At 46.7% G+C, this 19,519-nt stretch overlaps 2 protein-coding genes across 8 annotated transcripts in view; one reads left to right on the top strand and one right to left on the bottom strand.

The window, feature by feature from the left end:
- znf277 (zinc finger protein 277) overlaps positions 1–12,050 on the bottom strand; it is a 59,949-nt gene extending 47,899 nt beyond the window's left edge. The window contains exons 1-2 of one of the 3 annotated variants that reach the window (XM_038780156.1): positions 11,921–12,050; positions 6,289–6,490 (exon numbers count right to left, since the gene is read on the bottom strand). In XM_038780156.1, the coding sequence (XP_038636084.1) occupies positions 6,289–6,490; positions 11,921–11,951 (233 nt within the window). In that variant the 5' untranslated portion in view covers positions 11,952–12,050. Of the gene's footprint in view, positions 1–6,288; positions 6,491–11,055; positions 11,837–11,920 lie in introns of those variants that run through there. The other 2 variants (XM_038780155.1, XM_038780157.1) reach the window with 2 other exon arrangements.
- A 193-nt stretch (positions 12,051–12,243) lies between these two features.
- dock4 (dedicator of cytokinesis 4) overlaps positions 12,244–19,519 on the top strand; it is a 440,672-nt gene continuing 433,396 nt past the window's right edge. For all 5 annotated transcript variants that reach the window (XM_038780165.1, XM_038780167.1, XM_038780164.1 and 2 more), the window contains exon 1: positions 12,244–12,452. In XM_038780165.1, coding sequence (XP_038636093.1) covers positions 12,416–12,452 — 37 coding nt within the window. In that variant the 5' untranslated portion in view covers positions 12,244–12,415. The remainder of the gene's footprint in view (positions 12,453–19,519) is intronic.

Raw genomic sequence — 19,519 nt, 5'->3', positions numbered from 1 at the left:
TAAATTGTCCCTTAATTGGAAAAAATGAATTGGGTACTCTGAATTTATATTTTAAACAAAAATTAGAGTATAAAATAGATTTTGTAACTTGTCCTTACAAACCATATATCTGTAAAAGCGTAGTTGTGAGTGAAGGAATAGTGTAATATGGTTCATCTTTTCCTGTTTAATAAATGTCTTACTCTTTTGTTAAAAGTTCATCAGTGAACTCTGACTCTGTTGAGAAAAGTGGAGAGCGGCTACTGAACACAAGATGTTCGGATCTACCAGGCCTAATTCCACCCTAGGATCTCTAACACCAGCTGGGATCGGAACAATAGCCATCAGCATTGTGAAGGGCAAATGCCATTCCTTCACTGTTGATTGCAACATTTGGGCCCAAGTTGTTTCCGCTATGTACTCATCAGAACTGGAAAACCATTATTTTATTAAAAACTTAAATCTTAAGTTTCTGGAATAATGTTAATTTAGATATCTGGCCAACAGCCATGATGGGTAAAGGGCCTGCCTTTGGATGCGTCAGACTGTGGAAGGTAAATTTGAACAGATAGAAATGTATGCTCTGAGGTACAATATGTTCACTGACAAATTTCTTTGTGGCTGAATGATGTATCAAAGATTCAAAAGAGGGCAAGTGTTTCTTTAATTTCTATTATCTGTGCAATCTAACTGTAGGTGAACCACCCCGTGACAGACTGGAAAAACAAATTAAGAGTGTGGAAATTGCACAATGTCAGTTGTCTGCCAATGTGTAACATTCTGTTTCTGTACAGTAAAGGGACCAGGACTCAGAATGACATTAGTGAGCTCCTAAGCAAGTGTTGAATTATTTGCACTCCCGGATCATAATATTACAATTTCAGTTATTGCTCCTTGTATTGCTAAACTTATGTTGTCACCCACACCCAACCTGTTCAAATTGACATATGAATTGCTTTACCATAGAGGTGCTTGTATATAAGACCATAAGACATAGGAGCTGAATTAGGCCACTCGGCCCATCGAGTCTGCTCCACCATTCAATCATGGCTGATATTTTCTCATCCCCATTCTCCTGCCTTCTCCCCATAATCCCTGATCCCCTTATTAATCAAGAATTTATCTATCTGTCTTAAAGACACTCAGTGATTTGGCCTGCCATTGCCCCAGCGGCAAAGAGTTCCACAGATTCACCACCCTCTGGCTGAAGAAATTCCTCATCATCTCTGTTTTAAAGGATCACCCCTTTAGTCTGAGATGGTGTCTTCTGGTTCCAGTTTCTTCTACAAGTAGAAACATCCTCTCCAAGTCCACTCTATCCAGGCTCTAGCTATACATGCAACTGTAAGTTAAATCAATTCCGAGGTGCCTGAATACTGTAAATTGACACGTGAAATGCAAGAGTCACACGAGAAAAAATAATGTCTTGGTCAGAATTGCAAGTAAATAGAATCTTGGGAAAAGAAATATGACCACAGGAAGATTAAAGCTGCTCTTTGGGATTGTTAAACAGATTTGCACCAGGCACCAGGTGCGATCCACAAATCTTAACTGCAAATCATAGAAGTCAGCAGATACTATCGGTGAATAATTTAAAACAATCCGCTACACAAAATGGAAATGTGATGGCTGAATGTTCCTGTGCTGAGGATCAAATTCTGTGCATTATGACTGAAACTTAAGGGCATTTTCCCTAGGGTTCAAACTACCTCAAGGTTAATGTAAGATCATGGGAAACTCCTCAAAACAATAAAACTTTACTGAAAGCCAGTACTTAACCCCTGTAGTATGCTGTGCGTCCACCATTTTTTGTTAATTATTTAACTATCTGTGTGTCATGGGTCAAACCTAATTAAGAGCGTGAGCTTCAATTCAGCCTTAAGTAATTTCTGTTGTAATAATCTTGTCTGACGTGGCTATTTTGTAAAAGAAAACCACCAGGAAAATTAAGTTAACTGACCAACAAGCTGTTTAATAAGCAGTAATGTCACAGATCAATGGAACCAATCTATCAAAATCCAACAGAACGTTTGGATGAAAAGGGCATCAGACCAGCAGAAGGCCACAATTAAGTAAATTTTACTTCTCAAAATAAATACCATTTTAAACATGTCTATATTGCTTCAACAAATCCAAAAATGTGCACAGTGTTGGTTCATTAAAGTTGTTGTTTGCAAGTGGGTTGCGCAATACCAGGAATTAAACCCTGAAGTGTGGGTTGAAGGACAAAACCCTGTTTTAAAAAGAGGGAGCTCACAAGCAGACCAGCAATGTCTCAATATTTCTAGACTTCGGTGCATAAATAAATGTTATTTCGTAGCCCCAGTTCCTATTTTCCACATTTTGAAGTTAAATAACACATCACCTTTTTGCACCCAGCATTGACAATTGAGGTCCTAGCTGAGCAGTTAGCCACCTTGTGGTGAAACATTTTTAAAACAGTCTCAGCTTAATCATTTTCTTTCAGAAAACATTATTGCTGCTGCGCTATGGAGGATAGGTTATTTCTTATCCTTTTTGTTTCTAAAAAGGAATCTAGAAAAATATCTACAAAATTTATTAAAAGTAGCTTCCAATTTAAGATTGCGTGAGAAAACATGCCGAATGTTTGAAAGAAATAATTAAATTGTCTACATCTGGTACGGCTAGTTGCTGGCAAAATTTCAGGAAAATTATGAACATGTTGAAGTTGAAAGAAATAGTCGTAGGTTCTTGTGGTTCACTTTTATTTATGTGTATTTTGTAGGTTCCTTGTAATACTATGCATAGATCACCAGAGACCTAAAACAGTTTCTGATATTTAGAAAAGTACCGTTCCAGGAATTTAGTGGATATTTATTCACAGATGCTTCACTCAAATCAGGAGCCCAAAATGGTCTCCCAATCACAATGCTGCAATTTCCACACCAGCAATAACCTCTTTTAGGTTCTACAAACTGACTGGACTGCGCATTTCTCAGAGACCATCCTTAATTAAGAAAATAACCTCTGGGCTCTGCTCTCTGCCCCCCAGTGTCCTTAAATCTTTTATTCCCCTCCCTTTTTATCTCCAATGTGTGTAAGGATTTCAAGGGTGCTTCCACCATTGGGACTGAGGCCATGTGTACAGCTTCCTCTTCTGATTCCCCTTTCTCACCACAGCAACCTTCCCCAACGCCCCCCTGTCTAAGTTATGTACTCTCATCTTTCTCCAGTTTCTCTCCTATCCTCCCTCATATCTTCTCTGGTGCCCACATGATGCATTTCCAGCTCCATTTCAATTAAACTGTTGACCATCCAACTTCCCTTCCTGTCCACCCCACTAGCATTCATCGTAAATGGTTCCCTTTCATCGGTTACTCTCTTCTCGCCTTTGAAAACCATCATTCTGTTCTTCAAAAAAAAAAATTCCCTCAACTTTCTGGCCGTGGTAATCTTTCCTGCAACTCCTGGAATCTCTCCGATCACTATTTCTTCCATTTCAGAGCACTAAAATGACCTGAAACATGTCACAAATGACCCTCTTCGTGACTTTGGTGCACTTTCCGTCCTGACCACTGTGCAGTCTTGTGACATCATCGGGCATACTCCACCAACTCCTTATCTCTGTCGCACAGTCAGACTACCCTCACTTGGTTCCACGAGATCCACTATGCGATCAGTCAGAGCAGGTGCAGCAATAACTTCTCTATCTCCCCTCCACTCCATTACTTCCAAAGTCCTCAATGATTAATCATTGGCTCTTTCCCCTTCTTCACCTATGTGCTGACAATTTGCAAATGTTAAAATATGGTTCCAAATACATTTGTATGACAGCGAGCACTGTCTCTACACTACCTCTTTCAACACCTGCATTCCTTCCTTTGTCAGATTCAAAATTTGACATTAAATACTGAATGAGCCGCAAACCCCTGCAGTTAAACATTGGGAAAGCTGAAGCCATCATTGTTGCCCCATCACAAACTCTGTATCCCTATCATAAATTCCAGTCCCCTCTTTGGCTACCACCTCAGTTTGAAGCAGGCTGTTTGTAACTTCAGTATCCTACCTGGCACCAAGCTAATCTTCAGACCTGTTTCTATAGCACAAGATCACATATGTCCACCTCCACAACATCGCTAGCCTCTATTCCTGTCTTAGCTCATTTTCTGCTGCCATCCTCATCCATGCTGGCCACCTTCAGAGACGACTATCCCAGTGCTCCATCATTCATAAACTTGAGCTATTCTAAAACCATGCTGCCCATATCCTATCATGCCCATCACACCTCTGCGTTTGTTGGCCTCACGGTAGCATGGTGGTTAGCATCAATGCTTCACAGCTCCAGGGTCCCAGGTTCGATTCCCGGCTGGGTCACTGTCTGTGTGGAGTCTGCACGTCCTCCCCGTGTGTGCGTGGGTTTCCTCCGGGTGCTCCGGTTTCCTCCCACAGTCCAAAGATGTGCGGGTTAGGTGGATTGGCCATGCTAAATTGCCCGTAGTGTAAGGTTAATGGGGGGATTGTTGGGTTACGGGTATACGGGTTACGTGGGTTTAAGTAGGGTGATCATTGCTCGGCACAACATCGAGGGCCGAAGGGCCTGTTCTGTGCTGTACTGTTCTATGTTCTATGAGGCAGCGGTACAAGCCAATGTAAAATTCTCAACCACATATTCAAAGTAAGAAGTCTTACAACACCAGGTCAAAGTGAAACAGGTTTGTTTCAAACACTTGCTTTCAGAGCACTGCTCCTTCCGCAAGTACATCACAAGAACAAGCCCTTCGGCCCTCCAAGCCTGCACCGACCATGCTGCCCAACTAAACTAAAATCTTCTCCACTTCTGGGGTCCGTATCCCTCTATTCCCATCCTATTCATGTATTTATCAAGATGCCCCTTAAACGTCACTATCGTCCCTCCTCCGGCAGCGAGTTCCAACACTGTCATTGCTTCAATCCCTCCCCATCCCAGTCAACCTCCCCAGCCGTACAATCATACCCACCCAACCCCAGAAGATTGCATTCCTCCAACTCTCTGTTCACCCCACTCTTGGCAATTGTACCTTCAGCGATTTAGGCTGTAAGATGTGCTGTACGATTACCTCTCTGAATCTCTCCGCTTCCCCGCCTCTTTCCTCTCTGGTCTTCCTTGAAACTTTATCCTTTGACCAAGTTTTCTGTCACCCCTAAATATCATTTCCTTAGGCAGTTGATTCCTGTTTGAATATACTTTTGTGAAGCATCTTTGGCATTTTCTCTACATTACAGGTGTGTTCCGATGCAAGCAGTTGTTGAAACTAAACGGGGATCTAAACAATTCCTACAGTAAATACGTTGTGCAGATGTAGTGGAGACAGGGAGGAGAATATTTGACAATTAAAATGACTTCCAATTTGGTTTCCTGTAGTATGTCAGCGATTGTGACAGATTTTTAATTACACAACAATTTTACAGGGTTGGGTCTGCAATGTTTATCCCTCTACACAAACGGTCCATTGCGTAGGACACCAAAACGCTGTCCAGTTTATTTTAAAAGTGTGCAAAGATTGTCTTTTCCTGTCAATGTAGAAGTTCCCTGGGCTAAAAATTGGGTTTCTCAGAAAAGAAAAATGGCAATGATATACAGCCACTCCAGGCAACAGTAATATATGACTAATTTTCCCACATGTACTGTTGCAGTATTTCTCTATCGGTGTGGTCAGGGGGATTTTGAAAAATTCTACACATTTATAAGCCTTTGTGGATATCACATGGGAAGATTAAAAATATATATAGGCCATCCCCATACAAGCTTCTGACGTCAGCAAAAATGTCTTGTACTGGGATTGAAGCATTATATGGGGCCTTTTTAAAAAAAATTTTAAGTACCCAATTCATTTTTTTCCAATTAAGAGACAATTTAGTATGGCCACCCAGCAATCCTGCGCATCTTTGGGTTCTGGGGGTGAGAACCACCTAGACACGGGGAGAATGTTCAAACGCCACACGGACAGTAACTTGGAGCCGGAATCGAACCTGAAGCCTTGGCGCCGTGAGGTAGCAATGCTAACCACTGAGCCACCATGCCGCCCCATTATATGGGGACGTTTAAATGAACTCTGGTTGCCTTGACTTCTTCAAGCTCAGTTGCTTACCATAATTACACATATAACAGGTCTTGGATGATTTACATAAAGGTTAATGCCTCAATACAAGAGGGGTCTGATAGATGATCAGCTCACTTTTTCTTGTACATTTTAGAAGTGAGCCCTACAATTTTGTAATCTGCAATGTATTTCAAGTGGAAGTTAGAATCTCCATTCCTATTCAACACAGAATAATGCGAGTGAGCCCATGAAATGTAATTCATCAAACCTTCTAAAATCTACAATCAGCTTCACATCAGCTATCACCAGTTTGTGTTCAACAATCATGTGCCCGAGTAGCTTTTCCTGCTCTTCTACAGGATAACAGTCTTCACAAAATATGCAAGGCAACGGCAGCAAAGTAAACCCATCATTAATGCAACTTGGAGACTCTGGCAAGGAGAGTGGCTCCAATATCCAGTCTTTTTTTCCTGAAAACAATACAAAATTCACTATTAGTTAAATAAATAGCACTTTCAACCAGCATTTGAAGCCCTTTCATTTATTTATAATTCTATTTGCATGGATTCAGTCCCACGATAACTGTAATATGTACTTGAGGGCAGATGCTGACTCCTGCTCCAAGTAACAAGAGGTGCCTGAAGTCAGCATCGCCATATAAGCTTTATGACTTTCTGTGCATAAGACATGTCATGGACTGCCGTCTGCATATGGCATGTGATCATTTCTCTTTATCATGTTGATGAGGGATGAATGGACATTTTGCATTCCAAGAGTGAGTAAATTTGTTTCATTCACAATATTTCATTGCCACATTCCGTCCGGCGCCTGTTCGGGTAAGCTAGTACGGGAATTGAACCAGCGCTGCTGGCCTTGTTTTGCATTACAAACCAGCTGTCTAGCCCACTGAGCTAAACCAGCCCAATCTGGGACTCTGGGGATCTTTTCCTTTCTCTCCTGGCAATGAAGCTGTATGGTACAAAAATTATCTTTGGTCGCCACTCACCATCCTTTGTAGACTTTATCGAGTTGTGGCTGCTAAACTGATACTTTGTGTCCAATGAATGTAGTGTTGCAATTCGCAATTTAGCTCAAATTCTATTCTGTCAAGTCCCACTGCAGCTTTGTCATTGATTGCATCAGTGGCAGGTACAGAAACCGACTGGGAACAGACTGGGAGAAATTTTACAAAAAGCAACTCGAAGCTACCAAAACCTAATGAATAACTAAGTAATGAGATTGTTGCAAACTGTATATTTGCAATAGCCAGTGATATTCAACAGTCTGCAAGCTGATTAGATATAATTTAAAAGTTAAGACACACAGGAGCTTCTGCGACCTTTAGGATTCTCTACCACAGAAAAATGAGGCTGTCCAGTCATTGCATATATTCAAGACAGATAAATAATTGGATACTGAGAAAATTAAGGGATATGGCGAGAGCGCAACAGGGTGCAAAAGCCAATCATGAGTGTACTGAATGGTAAGGGAGGGTCAAACAGCCAAATTGTGCAAATTGTTTGATTTCATATGCTCTTTCTGTCATGGCCACCATAAGATATAGGAGCAGAATTAGGCCATTCGGCCCATCACGTCTGCTCCACCAGTTCCTCATCCTCCCACCTCCTGCCCATAATCCCTGATCCCATACTTATTCATCAAGAACACCAGATTCCTGATTGAGTTGCTGTTACCTACAGGGCTACAAACCAAGAGCTGGAAGGTGGAATAAGACAGAATAGTTATATCTTAGAACATACGAACTAGGAGCAAGAGTAGGCAATTTAGCCTCTCGAGCCTGCTCCACCATTCAATACGATCATGTCTGATCTCATAATGTCCTCAACTCCACCATCCCGACCGTTCTCCATACGTCTTTAACCCATTACCAATTAAAAATCTGCCTAAATCTGTCGCTCCATTCTCCGACCACACTTTGGCAAATCCAACCACAAGTCGGTACTCCTACTTCTGGCTTACAAACAGCAACTCAAGCGTGCTGAGCCATTCAAGAAAGCCGTGCAGTGCTGGTCCGAGGCATCAGAGGACACTCTCCGCGATTGCTTGTTGTCTGTGGACTGGTCAATATTCAAGGCCCTGGCAGCTAACCTGGACGAGTACGCAATCACCGTCACAGACTTCATCAGTAAATGTGTCAAAGACTGTGTATCAAAGGCGACAATATGGGTGTTTCCCAGTCGGAAACCCTGGCACAACCTGCTAAAATCCTGGATGGAGGCGTTCAAGTCTGACGACCCTGACCTATATAAGAAATCAAGGTACGACGTCATCAGGGACACCAAAAGACAATACCAGATCAAACTAGACTCCCAGGCCAACGATACAAACCCAAGACATCTATGGCAGGGCTTACATGAGATCACAGGCGACAAAGCAAGGCCAGGCAGAATCTCTGGGGCTGGAGCACCCTCCCTGATGAATTGAACAAGTTTTATGCCCTTTTGAACAGTCAGCCAATGCATCAGTGCCACCCGCCCCAACAGCCTTGGATACACCCATACCAACTGTCACAGCCTCGGAAGTAAGAGCTGCCTTTTTGAAAGTAAACCTGCAGAAAGCGACGGGTCCCGACGGAGTCCCTGGGCAAGCACTCAGAGCCTGCGCTGACCACCTGGAAAGTGTATTCACAGATATCTTCAACACCTCACTTCTCCACTCCGAAGTCACTACATTCTTCAAGAAGACCACCATAAGACTACCAGTACCAAAGAAGAACAAGGTAGCCTGCCTCAACGACTACCGACCAGTGGCCCTGACGTCTGTAATCATGAAATGCTTCGAGAGGCTAGTCATGAGACAGATCAACGCCAGCTTCCCAGATTGTCTTGATCCACTGCAGTTTGCCTACCACGGCAAACGATCCACAGAAGACGCTACCTCTCTGCCCGACAATCAACTCTCGGATATCTCGACAACAAGGACACCTGTGTCAGACTGCTGTTCATGGCTACAATTCCACCTACAACACCATTATCCCAACAACCCTGCAACCTTGGACTTGACCCCTCCCTGTGCAGCTGGATCCTTGACTTCCTCACTAACAGACCGTAATCTGTCAGGATAGGCAACAGCATCTCCTCCACAATAGTCCTCAACACCATGAATTTAGGGGCAGCACAAGTGGATAGCACTGTTGCTTCACAGCGCTAGGGTCCCAGGTTCGATTCCCCGCTGGGTCACTGTCTGTGCGGTTGAGTCTGCACGTTCTCCCCGTGCCTGCGTGGGTTTCCTCCGGGTGCTCCGGTTTCCTCCCACAGTCCAAAGACGTGCAGGTTAGATGGATTGGTCATGCTAAATTGCCCTTAGTGTCCAAAAAGGTTAGGAGGGGTTATTGGGTTACGGGGATAGGGTGGAAGTGAGGGCTTAAGTGGGTCGGTGCAGACCGATGTGCCGAATGGCCTCCTTCTGCACTGTATGTTCCAAGTTCTAAACCGGGGCCTCGCAAGGATGTGTGCCCAGTCCTCTACTGTACTTCCTATACACGCACACACACGCACGAATGTGCGGCAAGATTCAGCTCCAATTCAATCTATAAGTTTGCAGATGATACGATTGTGGTGGGTCGTATCTCAAACAATGACAAATCAGACTACAGAAGGGAGATAGATCACTTGGTTGCATGGTGTACCGAAAACAACCTCTCAGGAAGCATAGCACAACACCTCCCCCCTCCGTCTACATCAATGGCTTCAAAGTGGAGATGGTCGATAGCTTTAAGTTCCTGGGGACATCACCAACAGTCTATCCTGGTCCACTCATGCTGCTGTAACAGTCAGGAGAGCCCAACAACGTCTCTACTTCCTACGGAAGCTAAAGAAATTCAACATGTCTGCATCGACTCTCACAAACCTCTACAGATGTGTCATAGAGAGCACCCTATCCGGCTGCATTACAGCTTGGTACAGCCCAAGAAACTGCAGAGTGTGGTGAACTCAACCCAACGTAGCACTCAAGCTTGCCATCCTCCCATTGATTCTGTCTACACCTCCCACTGCCTCAGGAAAGCAGACAGCATTGTCAGAGACCCCTCTCACCCAGGCTTTGCCTTCTTCCAGACCCTTCTATCAGGCAGAAGATACAGAAGTCTGAAGACCCACTGGTTTAGCACAGGGCTAAATAGCTGGCTTTTAAAGCAGACCAAGGCAACCAGCAGCGTGGGTTCAATTCCTGCACCAGCCTCCCCGAACAGGCGCTGAAATGTGGTGACTAAGGGCTTTTCACAGTAACTTGATTTGAAGGCTACTTGTGACAAAAACCAATTTTCATTTTATTTCATTTTCATTTCATCCAGACATAGGAACAGCTTCTTCCCACAGGCTACTAGACTCCTCAACAACTCTCCTTTGGACTGATCTGTTCCCTGTAAGAACACTATTCGCAACACCCTATGCTGCTCTTGTTTGGCTTTGTTCCGCACTGTAACCAATCACTATTTGTTGATGTACCATTGTCAATGTACTCTGTTGATTATTCTTTTGTCTACTATGTACGTTCCCTTGGCCGCAGAAAATACTTTTCACTGTACTTCGGTACATGTGACAATAAATATCAACTCCTTCTTAAATTTTCTCACAATCCCAGCATCCACCATACTGAGGTAGTGATTCCACAGATTCATGTTGTATTATAGGGCTAATCAACTAAATAGAACAGAAATTAACTGTCCTTAGGGAGAAGTGGTTTCTCCTCATTTTAAATTTGCACCCCCTTCTCCTGAGACTGTGACCTCTTGTTCTCCAATGCACCACATCTACTTGATCCATACATTTTATCATCTTGAAAGGCTCAATTTGACCTGCCCTTATTTTTCTAAATTCGAGAGTGCATAGGGCTAAACCCATCAACCTCTCTTTATAAGACAAATCTCTCATCTCTGCTGGAACCAACCTAGTGAACCTCCTCTGAACTACCTCCAATGCCACTACACCTTTCCTCAAATAAGCAGACCAAAACTGTGCAAAATACTTCAGATGCGGTCTCACCATTGCCTCGTACAGTTGCAACATTTCCTTACCTTTATACTCCATTCCTTTAGCTATAAATGCCAACACGCCATTCGCTTTCCTTGTTACCTGCTGTACCGACATGCTAGTTTTCTGAGACTCGCACACGAACACCTAGACCCCTCTCTACCAGTGCACCCCCAAAGGTTCTTATTTCCTCATTGCAACTTACTGTCCCATACATTTTAGTGCCATCTGCAAATGTGGTGGTAGTAACTTTTATCCCTGTCAAATAATTTACAGTGAAGGAGGTCATCCACCCATCATGTCTGCAACAGCCCTTAGAAAGAACACCCTACCGAAGAACCTGGGACCCTGGAGCTGTGAAGCTACACTTTGCTAGTGCCATCCCTGTATCCATGTCATTTACACAGATCGTAAATAATTGGGGCCCCCAAGGACCAACCCTGTGGCCGCCCCACCAGTTACATCTTGCCACCCAGAAAAAGACCCATTTATCACCACCCATGTTCTCTCAACACCGAATGAATGCCAGCCAGATCTTGGGAGGTAATGGCCTCGAAATGTTGGGTGTTCATCCCGAACCCACCTCAACTATTGTATTCTGTGCTGGGTTGTGCTGCTCTGGTCACCCACAGCTACCCGCAGCTCTGAATAGCCCAATAACTCCCGGATATTCAGCCACCTTAGTGCTGGAACAGGCCGAGCAGCCAGGTTTGCCTTGAGTGTAACCCTTCCTGCTGTGTTAATAGGAGCCAAGGGTTGGCTATGGCCTGACTGGCGCCGTGGCTTAATGGCATCCATTTGTACCAAAAAATACGCGCGCCCACTCTCACCACAGCGCGGCTGCTTTCCCTCCCTCACCCCCAAAGGAAGGAGCAAATGGACTCAACGCAACAGTAAGATGTCCCCCACCTTCCACAGCCGCCATCCCCACCGCCGCCATGACACTACCCAGTAGGCGGGGGAGGAGCCTCTGCCCAGTAACCACGACAACCCGCTGTGCAGCCAATCGGCTCGCGATGCTGGCAATGACGCGGTGGATTCCGCGGTGCGCTCTGGGAAGGCTGTAGTTTCTTCCCCCTCCCCCCGCGCCTGCGCACGAGGTCAGGCCGCCCGTGGCGAACTCCTGCGGCCCCGCCTCCTTTCTCCTCGGAACTACAGCCCCCAGAACCCACCGCCGCCCCCCCCCCTGCACCCTGGACTACAACACCCGGCAGCCCTCGCGCGCCCGCCCGCCGGGCTGCCCGGGTTCCTCTGCCCGTCCGGAGGGGCTGAACAATGGTCCCGCGGAGAAAGTGCTGGAGAAGTCGGGCGCGCTCAGGGGGACCACTTTTATCGCTGGGCCGTTAAAAACATAGAAATAATATATAATCAAACTGCTCACCATCGTGTACACCAGGGTCGACAATGTGGATACCGACGGACCATGAGAAATACGGTGTGGGTGAGTGAGCGAGCTGCCGGCTGACCGTTCCCCCCCCCCCCCCCCCCCCACACTGTGTGTGATTTTAAATATATATATTGTATATATGTGTGGAATTGCAATGAAGTGCGGAGAGTGAGAGGGAGGGGAAAGACACAAAGCTGCTGAGGAGAACCCAGGCACCACCATCAATAACATTGTTAGCGCTTCAATAACGGTGCAGGGAGACAGCAGCTCGCCCTCTCTCTGATTCTCTCTCTGTCCTTCTCTCTGTCTTATTTCTCTACCTTTCTCCATTTTCCTCTCTGTGTGTGTGTCTATGTGTCTCTCTGTATGTCTCTCTGTGTGTGTGTGTCTATGTGTCTCTGTATGTCTCTCTGTGTGTAGCTATTTGTCTCTATATGTGTCTCTCTGTCACTCTCGCTCAGGGGCTGGTTTAGCACACTGGGCTAAATCGCTGGCTTTTAAAGCAGACCAAGGCAGGCCAGCAGCACGGTTCAATTCCCATACCAGCCTCCCCGAACAGGTGCTGGAATGTGGCGACTAGGGGCTTTTCACAGTAACTTCATTTGAAGCGGACGTGTGACAATAAGCGATTTTCATTCATTCTGTCACTCTGCCACACACTCTCTCTCTGCCACACTCTCTGTGTGTCTCTATGTTGCTGTGTTTTTGTGTCTCTGTGTTTCTCTCTCTGTGTCTCTGTCTCCACTCAGCTCCCCTCCCCCTTGTTCGCTTTCAAAATGCCCTTGCCGAGAGAAGGGAGAAATGTTGCGTCTTCTCTTTGCTTTGTGGTCTCGCCGCCTTTTTATTGCCCATTTAACGCCCCCCTTCCCGCCACGAATCTTGTTTATTAACCCCCCCCCCCCCAATAAAAAATAAATCGCCCCCTAGAGTTTTCTTTCTCTGCCTCTCTTTTTCCCGTTTGCTTTACGCCTCGGCTTTTTGTCTTCCTCCCAGCCCTTCGATATGTGGGTCTGAGTCCACTGTTCTGTGTCCTTCCTTTATTGAAGCGGCTCTTGTGGGGGGTGTTTGGGTAGTGTGTGTGGGTGGGGGGTGTTTGGGTGCTGTGGGGACAGACAAAGGTTGGCCATTTACCTCGACGCCGTGTCTGGAATATACTCCAACAGAGGGAGGTTTAATTTTCTATTTTGGCTGCCGTTGCCCTGTGTCTGCCCGGAGCTGGGAGCCTCTGTGATCCGGGGTCATGGACGCCAAGAGTTGGGTGAAGTTTGGGGACCTATCGGTCCATGCTTGGCGCCGATCGGCAAACCGATCAGATGAGTGGATGGGACCAACATTCCTCTCTGTTAATTATTAAAATTAAATCCAACAAAACACCCGCTTTCCCCCCGCCCCCAGGAAACCGGGTGGTTTGATTTTCTTTCAATTGGGTGGAGTTACCAATCAGGGCAGTCTGGATATTACCGCCACATCTCAGCAGGACAGGCACATCAATTTAGGATTGACCCCCAACATTACCCCCTTTTTTGGGGGGGAGGAATAAAGAAAAGAAATGTGCAATAAGCGGCGGCGTTAAACAAATGTGAACGTGTCAATAGTTCCATTGACGCCCGTTATAATAATCAGACCAGACCCTAGGGTATAAGGTGCAGCGCTGCTGGGGAGGTGTGGGGGCATTAAGGCTGCTGGGGAGGTGTGGGGGCATTAAGGCTGCTGGGGAGGTGTGGGGGCATTAAGGCTGCTGGGGAGGTGTGGGGGCATTAAGGCTGCTGGGGAGGTGTGGGGGCATTAAGGCTGCTGGGGAGGTGTGGGGGCATTAAGGCTGCTGGGGAGGTGTGGGGGCATTAAGGCTGCGGGGAGGTGTGGGGGCATTAAGGCTGGGGAGGTGTGGGGGCATTAAGGCTGCTGGGGGGGTGCATTAAGGCTTCTGGGGAGGTGGGGTTTACGGCTGATGGGGAGGTGTGAGGGGGCTGCTGCTGGAGAGGTTGGGAGGGGCTTTTAGGGCTGCTGGAGATGGGGGACTTTAAGGCTGCTGGACAGGTTGGGGGGGGGCTTTAAGGCTGTTGGACAGGTGGGGGGGCTTTAAGGCTGCTGGACAGGTGGGGGGGGCTTTAAGGCTGCTGGACAGGTGGGGGGGGGGTGCTTTAAGGCTGCTGGACAGGTTGGGGGGTGCTTTATGGCTGCTGGACAGGTTGGGGGGTGCTTTAAGGCTGCTGGACAGGTTGGGGGGTGCTTTAAGGCTGCTGGACAGGTTGGGGGTTGCTTTAAGGCGGCTGGAGGGGGGGGGGGGCTTTAAGGCTGCTGGAGGGGGGGGGCTTTAAGGCTGCTGGACAGGTGGGGCTTTAAGGCTGCTGGACAGGTGGGGGGGCTTTAAAGTTGCTGGACAGGTGGGCGGAGGCTTTAAGGCTGCTGGAGAGGTAGGTAGGTGGGTGGGGTGGGGGGGGGCTTTAGGACTGCGTGGGTGGGCGGAGGCTCCAGGGCTCTCCTGCTGCTGTTGGGGGGGGTGGGGCTCTCAGGCTATTGGGGAAGGGCTGTAGTGCTGCTGGGGTGTGTGTGTGGGTTCGGGGGGGGGGGCCTATTGGGGAAGGGCTGTAGTGCTGCTGGGGTGTGGGGGTGGGGGCTATTGGGGAAGGACTGTAGTGCTGCTGGGGGGTGTGTGTGTGGGGGGGGGGCGGGTGTGTGTATGGGGGGGCGGGTGGGGGGCTATTGGGGAAGGGCTGTAGTGCTGCTGGGGTGTGTGTGTGGGGGTGGGGGCTATTGGGGAAGGGCTGTAGTGCTGCTGGGGTGTGTGTGTGGGGGTGGGGGCTATTGGGGAAGGGCTGTAGTGCTGCTGGGGTGTGTGTGTGTGGGGATGGGGGCTATTGGGGAAGGGCTGTAGTGCTGCTGGGGTGTGTGTGTGGGGGTGGGGGCTATTGGGGAAGGGCTGTAGTGCTGCTGGGGTGTGTGTGTGGGTTCGGGGGGGGGGCTATTGGGGAAGGGCTGTAGTGCTGCTGGGGTGTGGGGGTGGGGGCTATTGGGGAAGGACTGTAGTGCTGCTGGGGGGTGTGTGTGTGGGGGGGGGCGGGTGTGTGTATGGGGGGGCGGGTGGGGGGCTATTGGGGAAGGGCTGTAGTGCTGCTGGGGGGTGTGTGTGGGGGTGGGGGCTATTGGGGAAGGGCTGTAGTGCTGCTGGGGTGTGTGTGTGGGGGTGGGGGCTATTGGGGAAGGGCTGTAGTGCTGCTGGGGTGTGGGGGTGGGGGTGGGGGCTATTGGGGAAGGGCTGTAGTGCTGGTGGGGGTGGGGGCTATTGGGGAAGGGCTGTAGTGCTGCTGGGGCTTCAGGAGGAAGGTGAAAGGTTTGGAGTGTCATGCCATTGATCGGTTTTTTTGTGAATGGAGGTTTATAATGAATCGGGGCTGGTTAACATCGCGCAGATGTCCTTCACGTCTGCCCGAAATCTGCCGGATTGTTCATTCCAGCGGCTCAATGCCGACCTTCTGTCCTTCAGAAGAAATATTATTGCCGGGGCGCATCTGGTTTCGCCCACCGATCAATGGTGATTGAAATTTCCGCCCCCACCCCCTGCGATCTGGCCAAAGTTGTGCTGCCCATCTCTCTACAACAGGACGGGCCGTTTCTTTAGTTTCGCTCTCCGGTTTGGTGGATCCGCAGGATTTGGAGCCCGGGGACTCCCTTCAATGTAAAGTGGGCAGGAATCTGTCAGTCAGTGTCTCGATCAGAAAGTCCCTCCTGGAGGTCCACTGGGTCAAGTCGGCATTAGTGACGCGTTGTGTTCAAAAGTGTCACTTCGTCTTTGGGAGTCAACATTTCCACTTGTTCATGGGTGCAAGTTTGTTTCAGATTGTAACATCGCTCAGAATAAATTGGTTTGGGGAGAGAATTCTGTGTGTCAACCGCGACTTGGAAACATTGAACCAGTTGCAATCGGGGGCAGGTTTTCAATCACCGTGAAGCAAATGGACTGTGTTTGTGTTGTCGAAAACCCAGCTGGATGGATACATAGTTTACTGTTTAATTCCCCTCGCAAGCCATTTATCTCTCATCCCTTTGTAATAAATTGGAGATTGGCTACAAGACAAATCGGCCAACCAAGTATAACATTGGTGGTAACAAAAAGTGTATCATTCTGAAAAGATTGGCTTGTCACAGGCGATGAAAGGCAATTCGCCATTGATCGATTCTGACGTTTTAACTGTGACAAACTAGTTTGTAATGTTTATGCGTTTGAAAAAATCAGAAAACAATTGGAGCCAGTGCCGAAGTTTTCTGTTTTTGAGACATCACCTTCAGGATTCGATTGTACTATAACTTCAGTCTCACTTGGGCATAAGACTCAGATGATTTGAATACAGCCACTGAGGTGGTCCTTGGGAAGCTCTGACCAATTGAAATTGGCTCCAGGTTGCAGAAGCATTTATGGTGTCCGGCCACAGGGCAGCAAGGTGGAGCAGTGGGTTAGCCCTGCTGCCTCACGGCTCCGAGGTCCCAGGTTCGATCCCGGCTCTAGGTCACTGTCCGTGTGGAGCTTGCACATTCTCCCCGTGTTTGCTTGGATTTCGCCCCACAACCCAAAGATATGCAGGCTGGGTGGATTGGCCACGCTAAATTGCCCCTTAATTGGAAAATGAATTGGGTACACTAAATTTATTTTAAAAAATGGTGTCCGGCCAGAATTTCAGGGCATTTAAGTAACCCATTCATTGGTACTTAATACATTTCAACACGATTCTAAGATTTTCGTTGAAGGGCCTACACGCCCAAGACATTTTTTTTGAATGTTCAGAAGAATGCACATGTTGGAGATCTGAGAACTCTCGATGGGTCAGTCAACATCTGGGGAGAACAGTGGGGGTTGTTTCAGGTTTTAGCCTGTTCATCCCAACTGTTCTGTGCAAAGGTCAACTCTGATCTTGTCTCCTGGCGGTTGGTTGCTGCCTGACGACGTTGAGTGTTTCCAGCATTTTCTGATTAAAAATTTACTGGCCAGACACCAAGCCCTTTTCATGTGCCTAACCACATAGTGTGGCCTGCAACCTGCAGCAAAATAAGGATGCTGCTGCCAATGAATAGCCTCTTGCAATAAACGGTCCTCAACCATAGCTCCAGAAGCTATTTTTTATTTTAAAAGGTCCAACTCTCAACTTTGTAAAATGGGGAAACCAGGGCGAGGGCGAAGAGAATCTAGTTGAAGGCCAATGGAAGTGGTGTAAAGTAAATCAGAATTTCTTATTATTTGGGGGGGGGGGGGTGGCTTTGCTATCCTTGATTTTACTTTGTGACAAAAGAGCAGTTGTAAGTTCTGCAGAACAGCAAAGCTCATGGGTGACTGGGCTTAAAATTAAAACCATACAAATGTTTTAAAATCGACTCCTTGTGAAAAAAATATCCCAAGAGATAAAGTTGCCAATAATGCGGCTGAAGTTTTGAAGTTGGTGGGGGAAACATAATTTGTGATTGGATCGAGATGACAGTGAGGCGGATTTGAAAATGGACAAATCATCACAGCAGTTTTATGTCTGAGTGCCAACTTGAAAATCTGCCCTGATGAATCTTTTGAATCTGGAAATTAAGCAGAGTGAGCACCAGCATTAGACACTCTATTGATTGGATATATTGGAATCAGGGCAAAGTTGTTTGGTGCAGATTATCTCTCAACATGTTACAGTAAAAGAAACTGCTGATTGTCAGAAATATTTTGTACTGGGGTTTGCAAATTCATGGGCACAATTCAAACAGTGGTGCATCTAATCTAATAGCGCATTCAAGATCACTGCCTCTCTCATTTGCAGTATTTACACATACATATGAAAGATGGGGCAGCAGGGTAGCATGGTGGTTAGCATAAATGCTTCACAGCTCCAGGGTCCCAGGTTCGATTCCCGGCTGGGTCACTGTCTGTGTGGAGTCTGCACGTCCTCCCCCTGTGTGCGTGGGTTTCCTCCGGGTGCTCCGGTTTCCTCCCACAGTCCAAAGATGTGCGGGTTAGGTGGATTGGCCATGCTAAATTGCCCGTAGTGTCCTAATAAAAAAGTAAGGTTAAGGGAGGGGTTGTTGGGTTACGGGTATAGGGTGGATACGTGGGTTTGAGTAGGGTGATCATGGCTCGGCACAACATTGAGGGCCGAAGGGCCTGTTCTGTGCTGTACTGTTCTAAATGCACATCTGTATATCGGATCTATAGACTATTTTGATCTCTTCAAGCCACATTTGCAATTAAGTGTGACAATGAAGATTGTAAATCACTGTGCAAGAGTTCGTCCGATGTTGATAATATTTACAACCTGTTTTACTCCTTTGTAAAACTGCTGTTTCGGTAGCCGATACTATTATTAGCACTGCCCTCCTATTTTGCAAGCACAAAAATCCATTCTTCCTGTCACATGATAGGCAATATCTTGGACAAATGTCAGTCCCAGTGAACGTGCAATGGTAACTCTTGACCGGCTGAGACACAGGATTTCATACATTTGAAATATATATTCAAGGCTAATGTAAGCTTTGCTGGATCAATTTAAAACATATGGCCGATATCATAATCACTTGTGTTATACAACCATAGAGCTTTACAGTATGAAAACAGGCCCTTCTACCCAACTTGTCCATGCCGCCTAGAGAAAGGAAATTATATAATCCCTTGGACTTCTTTAATGTACAAGGCACAAGGAATCAGTTTCTTAGAAAGGATTGGGTAAATGTTTTATTAGGATCCTGGACCAGACCTCAACAGTGGTTAGGATACTGGACGGAACCCCAATATTTTATCTTAATTTTGTAAGACTATGAGGAACGATGCCTCGCTCCAGAAGTGATTTCAGGAAGAAATAGGATTATGGTATATTAAACAAACTTTATTACTAACACAGTATTAAAATATTTTTAATATCACACCAAAAAATAGCTTATAATTACCCCTTAAACAATGCTAGTCAATACAATGATTGCAGTAATCCTTAACTGCGATCTCTATTCCCACTCAAACTTTGACCGGGCAGCACGGTTGCACAGTGGTTAGCACAGTGGTTAATACCAGGCACAGGGAAACAGTTATATGTAGGTATAAAGCGGTGTGTGTGTTCTGCTCGAAGAAAATTGAAACTAAGACTGGATCACGTGAAATGAAATGA

The sequence above is a fragment of the Scyliorhinus canicula genome, chromosome 20 (genome assembly GCF_902713615.1).
Source record: "Scyliorhinus canicula chromosome 20, sScyCan1.1, whole genome shotgun sequence".
NCBI classification, from domain to species: domain Eukaryota; kingdom Metazoa; phylum Chordata; class Chondrichthyes; order Carcharhiniformes; family Scyliorhinidae; genus Scyliorhinus; species Scyliorhinus canicula.
This window is presented reverse-complemented; position numbering and strand designations above follow the sequence as displayed.